The 15,328-nt window shown below is 49.0% G+C and overlaps 1 protein-coding gene and 1 non-coding gene across 14 annotated transcripts in view; both read right to left on the reverse strand.

The window, feature by feature from the left end:
• Positions 1-533: 533 nt before the first annotated feature.
• The window catches only part of UBAP2 (ubiquitin associated protein 2), a 132,293-nt gene continuing 117,498 nt past the window's right edge, over positions 534-15,328 (reverse strand). For 11 of the 13 annotated variants that reach the window (XM_037743635.1, XM_037743631.1, XM_037743638.1 and 8 more), the window contains 13 exons: positions 14,543-14,582; positions 12,471-12,609; positions 11,600-11,669; positions 6,979-7,174; positions 6,156-6,247; positions 5,794-5,841; positions 3,025-3,103; positions 2,616-2,821; positions 2,224-2,323; positions 2,031-2,138; positions 1,810-1,877; positions 1,531-1,722; positions 534-1,446 (listed from right to left, as the gene is read on the reverse strand). In XM_037743635.1, coding sequence (XP_037599563.1) covers positions 1,351-1,446; positions 1,531-1,722; positions 1,810-1,877; positions 2,031-2,138; positions 2,224-2,323; positions 2,616-2,821; positions 3,025-3,103; positions 5,794-5,841; positions 6,156-6,247; positions 6,979-7,174; positions 11,600-11,669; positions 12,471-12,609; positions 14,543-14,582 — 1,434 coding nt within the window. In that variant the 3' untranslated portion in view covers positions 534-1,350. Of the gene's footprint in view, positions 1,447-1,530; positions 1,723-1,809; positions 1,878-2,029; positions 2,139-2,223; positions 2,324-2,615; positions 2,822-3,024; positions 3,104-5,793; positions 5,842-6,155; positions 6,248-6,978; positions 7,175-11,599; positions 11,670-12,470; positions 12,610-13,129; positions 13,341-14,542; positions 14,583-15,328 lie in introns of those variants that run through there. The other 2 variants (XM_037743639.1, XM_037743637.1) reach the window with 2 other exon arrangements.
• LOC119473338 lies at positions 13,254-13,334 on the reverse strand. Its single transcript, XR_005202549.1, has one exon. It is a non-coding gene; the product is annotated as a small nucleolar RNA SNORD121A (small nucleolar RNA).

Below are 15,328 nucleotides of genomic sequence, written 5' to 3' on the forward strand. Positions count from 1 at the left end.
GGAGCAGATATGTAGCCCGGGATCCACCAGCCTACCTCATGACACCCCAAAACTCACTAGTCACATGTTCTACCACAGCTTTTGACTGCCAGTCAAGGTGATTATGTTCAGTTGATGAAGAGCAAAAGACAGGTATACCAGTTCATACTTACTCTTCCTTAGGGTCTAGAACCTTGCTCTCCATTCTTGGCTTTGCTTCAGATTGTAAAAGTCCCCTGACGTTTGGAAAAGAAATTACCCTGCCCTGGTGTTCCTCTTGACAGGGTTCTGTGGGATACTGCCCTATCCCTAAGTCTCTTAAGGAGATTTTTTTAAAAAGCCAGGTTAAGTTTGATCAACATGGCCTGGGCCCTGTGAGGTTTACCTGTCCTTACAGTCATTGTCATTTGGGCCAAGAGGGTCCAGTAAAAAGGAAAACCAATTCAAGCCTTTATAGCCTAAGTCAGAAGACTGTGACCATGTGTCCTTTAGCCCTGTGAAGTCCAAGGCCTCTGCCCTGAGCTTCCCTTCAGTCACACCACACAGAGACCGTGCATGCTCTCAGAACTTTATTAGGTGGGGATTGGGCAAGAGAAAACCCCTGAAACAGCTGCCCACCTGGTTCAAGACACTGGAAGAGAGATGTGTTGCTTGGAGATATCTTTGATTTTTAAAGGGGAGCTGAATGGCTGAACAACTCAGATGATTATTATTTTTTAAATGGTCAGCCAGTCTCTAGTAAGTCTCTAGGGATATGACCAGACCAGAAGCCCCTGTTATATATGAAGAAAAACAGGTGCCCATATTTGTGTTGGGTGGAGGGATATCGCTACTATTCCCAAGATTTGGTGGAAGGGGACCATGACAGATGACAAAAGGAACAGTTTCTCAGAAATAGGGGTATGAATTACACAGGAAAGAAAACTAAAATAATAGTTTCCAAAGGAGTGAGACAAGTCGTGATTCTTCATTGGTACCTGACCCCTATACCCAAATGGCCTTGAACCAGCCTTCCAGAGACTGCCCCTAATGGCCCACTGGGCAGCAGCAGCTATGAAGAAGGCCTGAAGGCAGATGGGGTGGAGAGGCTTATTTTGCTACAGCAGAAAAGGGGCTTGAATGGGGAGAGCAGACCTGGCTAACATCTGCAGCCATCCCCTCCACTCCCCTAGACTTCTATCACATTTACAAATACATACATAAATACATTACATACAATAGCCAGTCTGGGAGGCAGGCTCCCCACAGAGGCACGGCTGACACAGTTAGTCTTGGGAATTCTAGGAAAGGGCACTGGGCTCCTATATATGTGCTCATGTGTTCTCTCCTGCCCAGGGTAAGCCTTGCCCCAACCCACCCCTCTCTTCGGGTTTAGTTTGTCCAGTATGGAGAGTTGCCGTAGGCGGGTTTGGAGGCTTGAGACTTGGGCTGCAGGGAACTGGGCTGGCTGCGCTGACCCGAGCCACTCTGAGGAAGAGAAGGGAAGGCTGTCAAGGCTGGAACAGAACCCCTGGCCAAGAGCAGGGTGGCTGCCTCCATCACTGTGCTCACCTGCGCATCCTGCGGAAGATGATGGTGCAGCAGCTGTGAGTGGGGCTGCTGGTGGGCTGGTAAGATGTGCAGGAATGGTGGGGGCGCATAGCCAGGGGCCGCTCCAGGGGCCAGGGGCCCAGTGGAACCCAAGGCGGAGGGCAGGCTGAAAGGTGGAGGGGTTCCTGCATGAAATCCCTGCTTGTCAAAAGTCTGCAGGGCAAAAAAGACAATAATGAAGGTCAGGTTGGGCTGTAAACTCCCCAAAACCTATACACCCAACCCACCTTTGTCCCTCACCTGGGTCTTATTGTAGACAGAACCAGTCATATCAGGTAGACCAGTGGTGCTTGAAGACACCGATACTCCTAGGAGGAAAAGCAGTTGTTCCCCACAGCAGTTGGTCCCAGCTCTAGGCTCCCTCACCTCCAGGGGCACTTGGGGGTTGCCCTGCCTGAGAAGGGATCAGGCAGGAGCCCGCCACTCCAGGCCTTATCCTGGAAAGAAGAGGTAAACACTACCTTTGCCAGGTCCAGAACCTGCAGACTTGTTTGGTGCCTGTGATGGTCCACCATAGCCACCTTTGGTGTAGTCTCCTGCTGCTGTCCCTTGGGTCAAGTCATCATAACCTAGAGTGGCAGGGTACAAGAGGAATGTGTGAGCCAGGCAAGCCTGTCTGACCCCGTGTCTGTCTGTCTGGGAAGCACCCCTCACCTGTACTGTAGCCATGCTGGCCATAACCACTGGCCTGCTGGAAAGGAGGTGTTGGGGCACTGAGGTTCACCCCATGCTGCTTGGCTGAGGCTGGAGGGACCTGGGAGGGCAAGCAGATGAGGTATTAGTGTAGGAACATCCCTGCCAGAGCCTAAGGCAGCACGTGACATACCCACAACCACAGGGGACCTGTGTTTTCATTAGTGCAACACATGCCGGATCTAAACACAGCAGAGGAAAGTGACCTTGTTACCAGCATGAACACGTCCTGAAGGCCAGATAAGACTGAGTGGAATCATGACCCTCCCTCCCTGATGGAAGACAGGTCCCAGGTTTCCACCTGCCAGCAACCCAAAGCCAGGATACACAGTCACACCTGCTGAAATACTCACAAACATGGTGGGGCCATATTGGAAGGCACTGGGCACGCCTGTGTAGTAGGGAAGGCCAGTGTAGCTATAGCCAGGTGGTAGCGCAGGGTTCAGGAAGGGCTGTTGGGCTGTGTGGTGGGTCTGTGATTGGCTCTGCTGTGGCTGAGCTGGTGTGGTAGGGGGTGCAGGGGATGCAGAGTCCCCACGGCCAAACTTTGTGACATCACCTAGGAGAGAGCACTGACTCCAGCCACTGCCCTTCCTCCAACCAGAGACAGGCCAGGCTGGCTCCTGCAAACAGGAACAGGTCTGGCTGCCAGCTCAGCACAGGCCACCAAGAGGCCTCTCTCAGCCCTGCTGCTGCCGCTGCTTCCCAGCTCCTGGAGTTCACGCTAGGCCAGCGCACTCCTCATCCACTGAGCAAACTCACCTGGATATGGATTATTAGCTAGGCTCCCATCTCGGCTAGCAAGTGCTGTGGGTGCGGCAAAGGGAATTCCGTAGTAGTCCTAGGAAAGACCAGGGAGGCCTGATCAGCAACTGGCCTTGCCCAACTCCCAGGAGAGCAGAACCAGCACACAAAAGTCTAGGTGACACCACACTCCTGAAATGGACTGCACAACTGAAAGCCAGCAGTCCCAGGGAACGGCAAGTAAATGGTGCCCGTAGGCAAGTAGGTGGCCTGCCTAACGCATGAGCACACAGACTGGCCAACCCTGCAGTTTCACCAGGCAGAGCCCTGGAGACCAAGTTTCACACATCCATGTGACACCACAGGCAGATGCTTGTGTGAGTGCTTCGGGCTGAACCAACCTCGCTGGCTTTTCTGTGTGAGAGACTACAGAGCAGCTAGGAAAGCTGACTAAACAGAGCAGACCCAAAAAAGGAGGCAACAGAAGTGCAGGGGCCTGAAAGGTTTCAGAGGAGATGGGAGGCAGTGCCAGGTAGGCACAGGAATAAGCAGGACCCCAGGTGAAGCCCGGAACTGGTCTGTCACCACCTACTCTGCCGTCAAAACACTGACATGGCCTGGGACAAGCTTGTCTAACCCGCAGCCTGTGATGGCTTTGAATCCGGCCCAACACAAATTCATAAACTTTCTTAAAACATTATGAAATGTGTTTGCAATTTTTTTTTTAAGTTCATCAGTTATAGTTAGTGTTCTTGTATTTTGTGTGTGGCCCAAGACAATTCTACTTCCAATATGGCCCAGGGAAGCAAAAAATTAGACATACACTCCTGACCTAGGACTTGAGGGAAGTATGGCAGATACAACACAGTGCGGAGACAGAGATGGCAAAACACGTGGAGCTGTGTGGAGGAGGGGAGGCCTGACCTGACCCTCACCATCCAGGGCCTCACACTCCTGGACACATCTGGCCCCTGAGGAAAGGGAAAGCCCTTGGGTTGTGCCCGATCACAGCCAGAGAAGAGCCGTCCGGGCTGGAATGGCACTCACACCCTCCAGAAAACCCCCCGGAAACCCACAGCAGCCTAGAACCAGAGTTGGGAAGGCACAGGAGAAAGCCCAGAAGAGGGAGCCCTTTCACAGACCATGAGAAATCTCCATGCTGGAACTAGGCTCACAAGCAGCAGAGGTTAACAAACAACCCGAGGGATAGAAAGAGCAACATATCAGCGGGGTGCGGTGGCTCAGACCTGTAATCCCAGCACTTTGGGAGGCCGAGATGGGCAGATCATGAGGTCAAGAGATCGAGACCATCCTGGCCCATGGTGAAACCCCGTCTCTACTAAAAATACAAAAATTAGTTGGGCGTGCTGGTGTGCACCTGTAGTGCCAGCTACCCGGGAGGCTGAGGCAGAATTGGCTTGAACCCGGGAGGCGGAGGTTGCAGTGAGGCGAGAACACGCCACTGCACTCCAGACTGGCGCCTGGCGACAGAGCAAGACTCTGTCTCCAAAAAACAAAAACAAAAACAAAACAAAACAAAAACAAAAAATACCCAGAGCAACATATCTCAAAAGGTGGGCTCCAGAGGGTGTTTTCTCTAAGGCACTAAGTGAGAAAAGCCAAAGGAGTGCTGTGAATAAGTATGGAGACCACGGAGAGCCCCTGAAGCAGATGAATCCCGGGGCTCAGCACTCCCGTACTGTGGGCCTTTGGTCCACCACAGATTGAAGGCGCAACTGGTTTGCACAGCTGGGAGAAGCTGCTCAGCTCCCAGGCTGGGCCTCTGCTTCTGGAAATACAGCCAGCAGGTGGAAAGGGCTAATCTTCTGAAACAAGAGCAGCATTGTCAACTCTTTGTGGTCCGGCAGGGAAGGGGCAACACCAACAGGGAAGAGAATGAGAAGGCGGAGCCACACAAGAGAGAAAACCTCTTCCTTTAGGAACAGGAAAGACTATCCAGCACAGGTGAACCTGGCTGTCCCAACTGCTTGCAACTCTGACAAGTGCCCTGGGAAATGGCAGAGCAAGAAGATAGTGGCTCCCAGGCTAAAGTCCTGCCCACAAGCAAGGCAAGGAGCGTGCCTGTTTCCCTCTGTCCTCACATTTCTGTTCATGTGGCTATCCAGGAAAGGCCCACATCACATTCTAGCACCAATGGTTAGAATAAAGAGACAACCCTGGCCTCCGAGTAAGGCTGCAACCACCAGGGACGTCCCCGGGCAGGCATTCTCACAAATCTAATTTGGAGGCCAGACCCAGAAAAAACCTTTTTAAAAGACCATTAGCTCAAGCCACTCATTCAGCTGGCGGCAGGAGAGCAGTCACTGGCCACCTCAGACCAAAGACACCAAACGGTACTATGAGGAAGAGAAAAACAGTATAAAACTCCAGGGCCAACTAAACAACCTCCATGTCTTTTATCATATGACTTTTCTTAAAAAAAGAGACAGAGAGAGAGAGAGAGAGAGAGATAGAGAGGGAGGGAGAGAAAATAAGATCGAGGAGGGAAGATAAGGTCAGGACCAACATTTAGCAGGGGACATGGCCTACCAGGACCCCAGGTCCTGAAGGCCTTCATGTTTCCCAGGGATGAGCACTGTACACTCATGTGCCAAGGCTATGCCTGGCACAAATGCCAGATGAAAACAGCATTCTCAGTAGTGGTGCTGAGGGGTTCCTCAGGCAGAGGATCCTAAGGGCCAGACAGGGTGCCAGCCAAGACCACAAGAGGAGGGATATGTACAAGATTCTGAACCCTCTGCTCTGACCAGTTCACACCCCACTCACCACTGGCAGCCGTGACTGCAGCATCTGGAGCTCGTCATAGCCATAGATCTGTGTGAGAACCAGAAAGGGTATTTTAGGAACCACATATCACTCCTGGGAGGCAGGTCAATCTAGGAATCAAAACAAGGTTGGGAGGCATAACACACCCGGGAAAGGGATCTGGATCAGCTATGGCAACAGAGCCTGCCTTGACGGAATCTAGATGGAAGACCACCAGGGCTCAGAGAGGCAGAGATAGGGGGCTCAGGGATGGAAGGGCAGCTCAAAGTGGGCAACCCGGGCCCCACACCAGGCTCCCACCAGGTACCAGCCCCTGAGGCCAGGGGAGCTGGGGCAGGCCAGAAGTCCCACCATGCACTCACCGGGTAGGCAGGAAGCAGTCCTCCGGGACCCACGAGGTACTGGTTGTGCAGCAGGGGAGGCACCCCTTGGGGCAAGTTTGGGGGTGCTTTGCCTGTACAGTGGGAAAACAATCAAATGGAGGGAAGTGGTCACCACAAAGAGTGAGAGTCCTCAGCTGCTTCAGGAGAAGGCACAGTCACTGAGCTACCCGAGATGAGTCCAAAGAAGGGCAGTGGCCAAATGAAGCAGAGGGTCACGCTATGAAGCAGTGAAGGGGAGACAAAGCCCGGCCACCACACTGAGGCTGTTTCAACATCAGAGGGTTCTGGGCCCAGACAATAGCAGCCCCTTTCCCCCAATCCCTAAGGTCCCACTGCACTGAGAAAACAGACACAAAAAGCAATCTGCCTCCTCCAAAGAGGGCAAGGCACTCCTCCATGCAATGCCAGAAGAGGGACAGACTGAGTTCAAAGTGGGTTTTAGCAGCGACCATCAAATCACAGTCTACTGGGCCTACAGACACCCTAGGTCTGCAGTCAGCCACAAAGACTGGCCCGGAGGAGCCCACAATAAGTCATCCCTGACCCCTCAAAGTCACAATGTCAACTGATGAACAGAGGAAAGACTGGAAAGCTAGAAGACATAGTGGCCAGGAATGCTGCCAAGAAGAATCCATCTGCATCAGGGATGGGGAGATCAGGCCTCAAGGTCAATGGAACACACAGCACACCTGGTGGGCCTGCCTCTCAGACTCTCCTGATGCCTGCACTGCCTTCCTCGGAAGCCAAGCAGGTACCTTTGAGGGGCTCAGGGGTGGGCAGGAAAGGCCTCTGGAGCACATACCTGAGGTCACCAAAGGCACGGCCCTGGTACTGCTGCTGGACGCACTCGTGGGGGTCCCACCCAGGCAGAGGCTGTTCGCCGTGTGCATGCTACTGGACAGGCTAGTGCCTGAGGATGCGGAACTCGAGGTGGAGGTCGCTGCCGTGGAGAAGGTGGCTGAGGACTGGAGGGAAGGAGCGTTCTCCACACTGGCATGCTAGCAAAAGAAAAGCCAGGGCACATGGATCTGGAGGCGGAGGAGGGTGCTGGGAGATCCTGGCCTGGCACTTGGGCCCACAGTCTCAAGGCTGAATAGGCAGGTGATGACAGAGCCACCCAGGCACCCTTAAGGTGAGAGGCTCTGTGCTCAGTGCTCACTGCGGCCTCTCACAGCTGGTTCCAGCCATCGGGATACAACACGTAAACAGAACATCAAGACTATTAACATTGAGCTCTAATGACCACAACTCTCTTTAAAAATCCTTTAAGTTTGGTCATGCTTTGGCATCCAAAATGAAGGGCACAGAAACCCCAAGATAACTTCAGATCTTAAATGAACACAGACTACCTGAATATGGGACGAGTACCTACCTCTAAGCAAAGCAAACAGTCCGAGAAGAGGCAAGCAGAGGCTACACGAAGCCCAGCGCAAGTCTCAATCTTTTGGACATTCCCTTCTACCGGAATTGTCAGCCACTGTGGTCTGGAAACCACAGGAGGCTGAGAAAGGCCTTTGCTCCAAAACCTGGTGACACCTTTCAGTCAGTCCACCAACACTTCACCAGGGCCCACCTAAAAGGGCATGGCCTACCACTATGCCTGCTTGACAAGGTAATCCTAGGGAGAAAGAGTGAAACCCAGCAGGAGCCCCACGTTTCAGAAGCCCTGACCAGCTGCCCAACCCTAGCAACAGGGCCCTATGGACAACTTCAAGCACTGAGCGGGTAGGTGGGAGAGGTACACCTAGGTGGTGTACCTAGTGTCCCAATAAAAGGGAGGAATCAGCTCTGTAAGAACGAGACCAGTCTCCAAACCAGGGAATAGAAAGCAGCATATAAACTCCTACAGGAAAAGCCAAAGAACAGGAAGGCCCCAGGAAAAGGAGCCACCCTGCCTCCACAGACTGACTCTCCATGCCATCCCATGCCCACAGCTCACTACTCACCTGGGCACTGGCTTTAAGGAGCTAACGCCCAGAAAAGATTCAATAAGGTGAAGACAGCCAAAAACATGGTTTCCTCGGGCTCCTGGGGTCTTGTTCCTTCAGCACAGACGGGCAGGACCAGGCTGGAGAGCGCCCCACCAGGAGCAGGGCAAAGGATGTACTGGCCTGCCCGCCATCTAGGTCCTTGCTAAGGAGACAGACTCCCCACCATCTGCCACAGAAATCTTGAACAGCTCTGAGCGATGCTCGCAAGTGTACTTGGATATATACAACCTTTTAATCTCCGAATTAAAAATGAACATTCCCCATTGCTAAGAGATGCTCACTAAGGAACTAGGTCCTGACTTGCTAAAAGGACAAGAGTCATCTGGCAGGTCTCTTCTCCCTCAGCTGCCTGACGGGGTTCCTGTCTCTGGCCCTGATCTTCCAGAACTGGGAGGACATCAACCTGCTGGATTATAAGGTCAACACCAACTTTAAAGGCCATACTTAGTCCATCCAATGGGGCCTATGCAGTCAACTGCCAGGACGGACCCAGAGAAGCAAAGGCAGGAGAAGACGCTGAGATTTCCTTAAGGTATTGATGGAGAGTAGTAAAGATCTAACTATGAGAAAAATGGAGGAAAAGACATAGGTCCATGTGAAAAACAATAAACAGCACACTTAGGGGAAAAATACCTGTACCTCCCATCACAGTGGGCTCCCTAATATACAGTTTCTAGAAATAGAGACCAAAGACCTGACAGGAAAAGGAACCAAGAATATAAATGGCATACAGGCTGGGCACAGTGGCTCATGCCTGTAATCCCAACACTTTGTGAGGCCAAGGCAGGTGGATCACCTGAGGTCAGGAGTTCAAAACTAGCCTGGTCAACATGGTGAAACCTTGTCTCTATTAAAATAAAAAAAAAAAAAATCAGTTGGGCGTGGTGACGTGTGCCTGTAATCCTGGCTACTAGGGAGGCTGAGGCAGGAGAATCACTTGAACTCAGGAGGCAGAGGTTGCAGTTAGCCGAGATTGTACCATTGCATTCCAGCCTGGGCAAAAAGAGTAAAATTCCATCTCAAAAAAAAAATAGTAAGTAAAATAAAATAAAAATAAATAGCTCACATGAAGGAAATCAAATTTTTCAAATATATTTTTTAAAAGGATATAAAACCTCATTAAATTAAAAATTAGATTTTCTGCTAACATATTAAGAAAATACAAGTATTTAATAACACCATTTTGAGGAAGCAGTGGAGTAACAGCAAAAAGAGTAAAATTCCATCTCAAAAAAAAAATAGTAAGTAAAATAAAATAAAAATAAATAGCTCACATGAAGGAAATCAAATTTTTCAAATATATTTTTTAAAAGGATATAAAACCTCATTAAATTAAAAATTAGATTTTCTGCTAACATATTAAGAAAATACAAGTATTTAATAACACCATTTTGAGGAAGCAGTGGAGTAACAGGACATTTCATTCACTGCCAGTGGGAGGTAAACAGGGTTGGATCACTATGCAGGGCAATCTGGAAATGTGTATAAAATCACGAATGCCTCGCTGTTCCGTATCCTGGACTGACCTGCTACATACAGATATACACATGAAACGACATATGTAGGAGGTTATCAAATGCAATATTCTCTATGGCATCAAGACTGAAAATGACCCCAAATCAAGGGCTGCCTAAATAACCTTCAATAACGTCATAAAGCAGATCTGTGAAGAAAAAAACCAAAAACCCTTACATTTCAACATGGAAATATCAAGATACATTACTGAGTGGGGAAAAAAAGTTGAAGGGCACTGTACATAAAATGCTCTCATTTATGTAACAAGAAAAAAAGAAAAGGGCAGATAATGGGAAAATGACTGTGTATGCATTGCGTTTTTTTACTTTTATTAGAAGAAAAATCGTCTAAAGGATTGAGAAAATATAAACGTGGAGCCAAGTAGATGAGAGACAGAAAAACTTTTCAGTGTCTATCTTTCTATAATTTTTAAGATGAAATATTATAAACATACAGTTGACCCCTGAACAACACATGTTTGAAATGTGTGGGTCCACTTAATAGGCAGATTTCTTTTTCAACCCGATGCAGGCATGCATAATTTGAAAACACACCTATTTGGAAGGCTGACTTTTCCTGTAAGTGGGTTCTGCAGGGGCCACTGTGGGACTTGAGTACGTGTAGATTTTGGTGTGTGCAGGGATTCTGGGACGAATCCCCTGCATATATGACGGGGCAACTGTATTAACAATGTCACAATTCTGTCACGTTGACAAAGTATGGGACCCACTGGATGAGACCATTCTGACTGTGGCAGGTTGGAATATATGATCTAGTTTTTTGTTTGTTTGTTTGTTTGTTTGCAGAGACAGGGAGTGCAGGAGCACCAGGCTCCCAGGCAGTAGAGGCACAGATACACAGGGTGGTCCGCGGCGCTCTTGCTGAGGCCAGCTCACGGCTCCCATGAGCCACAGAGGGCAGGGGGACAGGCAGAAGTGTCCACTCTGTGCTCTATTTTGAAAGTGGCAGTTTGTGTTTTATGACAAAAGATTCTGTGTAAGATTTGACTTGGAACATTAGAGTTTGAAAACCACAGCATTAGGCAGATCCTGAGCAAAGGACAGAATGTCTCATTTCTACTGCTTCACTCTATCGGTGAGCTGCAGCCTTCTTCAGAGAACACCAAGTTTACCAGTTTCCCGCCTTCTCATTTGTCTGCACCCTAATCCTTCCTCCCAGCCTGTGGACCTGCCTACTCCAACCTCACCCAACGCCTCCTGTTGTCCAGGAGCATGGACATCTTGTTAATCCAGGTGCCTATCCTCCCAATAGAGGCTCCAGCCTCTCCTAAGTTTCCATTGTGCGCCCTCTACAATCTGCCTCCTCCTCTCCATCTCACTACCATTCACTCCGCAACTCACCACAACCTGGCTGATCCCTACCACTTAAAACCATGCTCACACCTCCACAACCCACTGAGCCACACCTCAATAACCATAATCTATGGCTATTCTTTGGCATATGAGGACACTTCCCACCTGGTGCGCCCAAACCGGCCCTCCTGCCTGGCTTTTCGCCAGTGTACATTTGCTTCCACTCCTGCCCTCTACCCTCTAGACTCCCTTTTCTCCAACGCTGACCTTCTCAAAGTCTCTGCCTCCGATTCAAGAAAGAAGGTACGGAAAGATCAAACAGCAAATTCCTGGGAGCCAGGTCACCACCTGACAGTCCTGCTAATGACAGATCAGGTCTGGAGCAACGATTCTTCCCAGGTGCTACAAACTTAGAAAGCAAGATGTTCCCAGATGGTGCCCAGGAAAATCAGAAGCTTGAACCTAATCATGCCATCAAGACACTTCAGTCAAGCAACTCTAGATTATCAGATGCTAAAAATCAGACTGAAGCCCCAGCTGCATATGTCTAAGTCCCAGGTTCCCTAAGCATGGCGGATGAGGAGGAAGCCACACGGACACTTACTGTGTGTGACGTGCTCGAGGAGAGGACTGTGTGCGCAGAGGAGAGGCTGCTCTGGTGGCTGGAGAGTGAACTAGAAGATAAAACAGAGTGCCATTATGTCCACCTGAACAAGTGATTCCAAAAGAACAAGGCCCACATGGCTCAGTTAGCTAGATTCAAATTTGTCCCTAGTCCCTTGTGAAGGCCCAGCTTCAGACCCATCCTTGTTCCTTATCCCCACAGAACCCAGTGATGGGGTCCTAACATAATGGACTTGCCATGCTTCTGTCAATGAGATCCATTTGCTCCTCAAATGCAAAAACTGAAAACAGCTGCGCTAAGAATATGGCCATCCTTGACATCCCCATTACATTAGTGAATGAGGGATGAAAGTTCCTATATTCAATCCCACATGCTGGAGTCAGAGGTGAAATTCCCATCAAATCCACTTTTGCTCCTGGGTAATTGGGGATGAAGGAGAAGGCTCCCCAGAAGACACACGTAGCAACGTCACCCATTTTCCTACACCTTGTTCTAATAACATCGTTTCTTCAGCCATGGAAAGTCAGACACCTGCTCAGAAATCCATCATTCTCATTCCACCTCAGTAGAATGCCCAGAGAGGCTAGGCTCAGGCACCCTCTGGAAGGTGAAGACAGGTGGCCTCACCCTACGCCCAGGGGACCCAGTGCTCTGTGCCAGCAGAGGCGGTACAAGCAGGCAAGGTTTCCACATCCGGTGGTTTTAGCCAAAACCTAAGCTAGAGTCATAATGCAAAAGCCCATCATGTCAGAGACAAGAGTGTGTTGTCTTCACAGGAGCAACCTTCTACAGGAGCTCCGTGACTCTGCCCCGAGGTACTTCTCATCCTGGGCCCACATCTCCCCCATACCTGCTAAGCTGAGAGAGAGGGCTGCCACTCAGGTTGCCAGTGTGCTGGGATGTGGATGGCAGAAGTGCAGCGCAGGAGGTGGTACTGGGCAGGGAGCTCCCAGATGGGAGGGCAGAGGGAGGGCCTGCTGTCTTTGGAGCTGGAACGGATGAAGCAGCTGTAAGAAACAGATCTGTTAATTTCAACAACCAATCCTAAGTATCTGAAAATATGCTCAATATCTTATGACCTGTCAGTTATATTCCCCCAGGAAAATGCCAAACATGTCACCAGATAGCCCTTTGTCTGTCAAACACTGCTACCAAAGGACACACCACGGTCAGCTGTTCAAGACACAGCAAAGATTAGGAAATGACACCGTTATAATCCAATCCATCCTATATGGGGACATACTTTTCCACCTAAAGGAACCTAAGCTGTAGATGCACCCAGAAAGAAAAACAAGTGCTGACCCTAACATGTAGAATTATAATGTGAGGCAAACTCCTCAAAGGGCACAGCAAAGAGGAGTAATAAGCTGACAGGCAACACCACCTATACGTGCTTCCGCCACATCAGGCTGACTCTACCAATGTTCACGGCCAATGTAAGGAAGTGGGGGCTGATGCATATGTTGTGGAGAAACACAGACACCTAACATCTGCAGAAAGAACACACACCTAACACCTACTTCCAAATGCACAGTGAGCATTTCCTTGGTATGTGCTTAAATAGATGAATCTCGGAGCACATAAATGAGCTTCTTAGGCTTCAGAAAGGACGTGGAGACACTCAATCCTAGCCGTGGAAAGACTCAGTTTCAGTGCTGTCCACACATACAACTCAGATATGTGCTTGGAAATAAAACATCATTGTCTTTTCCAGTTAGGAAAGAGGAGCAACCCTGACCCTTCTAAAATGGGAAGCACTTGAGTCTCTAAAGGAAGGGCAGGTCAAAAACAAACACAAGCAGTAAAAGGGTCAACTGACACCTACGTGAATTCTTACAGAGGCCTTCTTTTTATTGGCAGTCTATTCCATAGATAAACCCTGTTCTTAGAGAAACCATATAAAGACAGAACAGATACATCTCACCTAAAACTAAGACCCCAAAAGGTAGCACCTTGGGCCTTGGAATACAATGCTAACAGCTTCACAGGAAGCCTCTCTCAAAGAAACAACAACAACAACAACAGAAGGGGGTGTGGAGGGAAGGGGAGAAGGAAGTACGGGAGAAGAGAGTAGTATAGGAAATAAAAACCTAGGTTAATGTACACTGCTTCCCAGATACTTTAGTTCTCAACCCATGCCTAGACAAAAGAAATGTGCCACTACCACTGCTAGAATCAAAAGTTCCTCTGTCATCTAACAAGCTCAGACCAACCAACGAACCTCCAACCATGAGGCGTGAGCTACCATACCCAGCTAATTATTTTGAATTAATTTTTTGAAGAGATGAGGGCTCACCATGTTGCATAGGATGGTCTCAAACTCCTCAAGTGTTGGGATTATAGGCATGAGCCATCGCACCAGACCTGTTTTTTGTTTATAAGATACAGAGGTCTCGCTCTGTCACATAGGGTGGAGTACGGTGGTGTGTAGCACACTGTAGCTCTGGGCTCAAGTAACCCTCCTACCTCAGCCTCCCCAGTAGCCAGGACTACATGTCTGTGCCACCATGACCAGCTAATTTTTTATTATCACTAATTTATTGAGACGGTATCACTATTCAGGCTGGTACTGAATTCCTGGTCTCAAGTAATCCTCCTGGCTTGGCCTCCCAAAGCACTGGGATTATGTTCACGAGCCATCCTGCTTGACCCAGGCATCTTTCAAATGCATACTGTATGCTGCACCTGTGGTGCAGTCTGATTAGGGCAGAAGAATATGAGACCATCACCTCCTTCTTGCTGTGGCTATGACATTTTTAATACCACCACTAGCTAATACCTGATCCAAAAAACAAAAAAGGTAAAAGGGCTACTTTTTAAAGAATTAGCCATTGACCAACTGGTGATTTCCAATCATGTGAGCTATCTTCCTCTGTTGGGTTGGCACCAGCCATGACAAGAGTAGCTTGCTGCTATACTTACTGTCTAGTGTCTGCTGGCTTTGACCACCACCATGTCCATTCTATAAGGAAGAGAAGAGAACATAAACTCACAAAATGAAATCATTACATAGGTGGCTTTTTATACTTTCTATAACATATAGCTTAATCAAGAAACAATGATCTCTTTTATTCTATTTTTTAATAAAGGGGAGGTAATACAACAAACTCTCATGCAAGAGCAAAAATGTTTTTAAAGAAATTTTTTTTCATCTCCCCAGGTTCAGGTGATCCTCTCCATGTGCCTGCCTAGTACCTGGGACTACAGGTGCATCCCAATAAGCCTGGCTAATTCTTGTATATTTTGTAGAGATGGGGTTTTGTCATATTGGCCAGGCTGGTCTCCAACTCCTGGACTCAAGCGATCCTCCTACCTTGGCCTCCAAAAGCACTGGGATTACAAGCATGAGCTACCATGTCCAGCCCCAAATAACTTTTTTTTTTTTTTAAAAGATAACTGGGTTTCACCATGTTCGCCAGACTAGTCTCGAATTCCTGACCTCAGGTGATCTGCCCACCTTGGCCTCCGAAAGTGTTGGGATTATAGGCATGGGCCGCCATGCCCAGCCACAAGATAACTTGCACACCAAAAATTATCACATTTTATATCACTAGCAAAATGATTCTGAGAGGAAAAGATGTTTTCTTGCCGGGCGCGGTGGCTCACGCCTGTAATCCCAGCACTTTGGGAGGCCGAGGCAGGTGGATCACGAGGTCAAGAGATCGAGACCATCCTGGTCAACATGGTGAAACCCCGTCTCTACTAAAA

This window comes from Cebus imitator, unplaced genomic scaffold, assembly GCF_001604975.1.
Source record: "Cebus imitator isolate Cc_AM_T3 unplaced genomic scaffold, Cebus_imitator-1.0 Scaffold149, whole genome shotgun sequence".
Lineage (NCBI taxonomy): Eukaryota > Metazoa > Chordata > Mammalia > Primates > Cebidae > Cebus > Cebus imitator.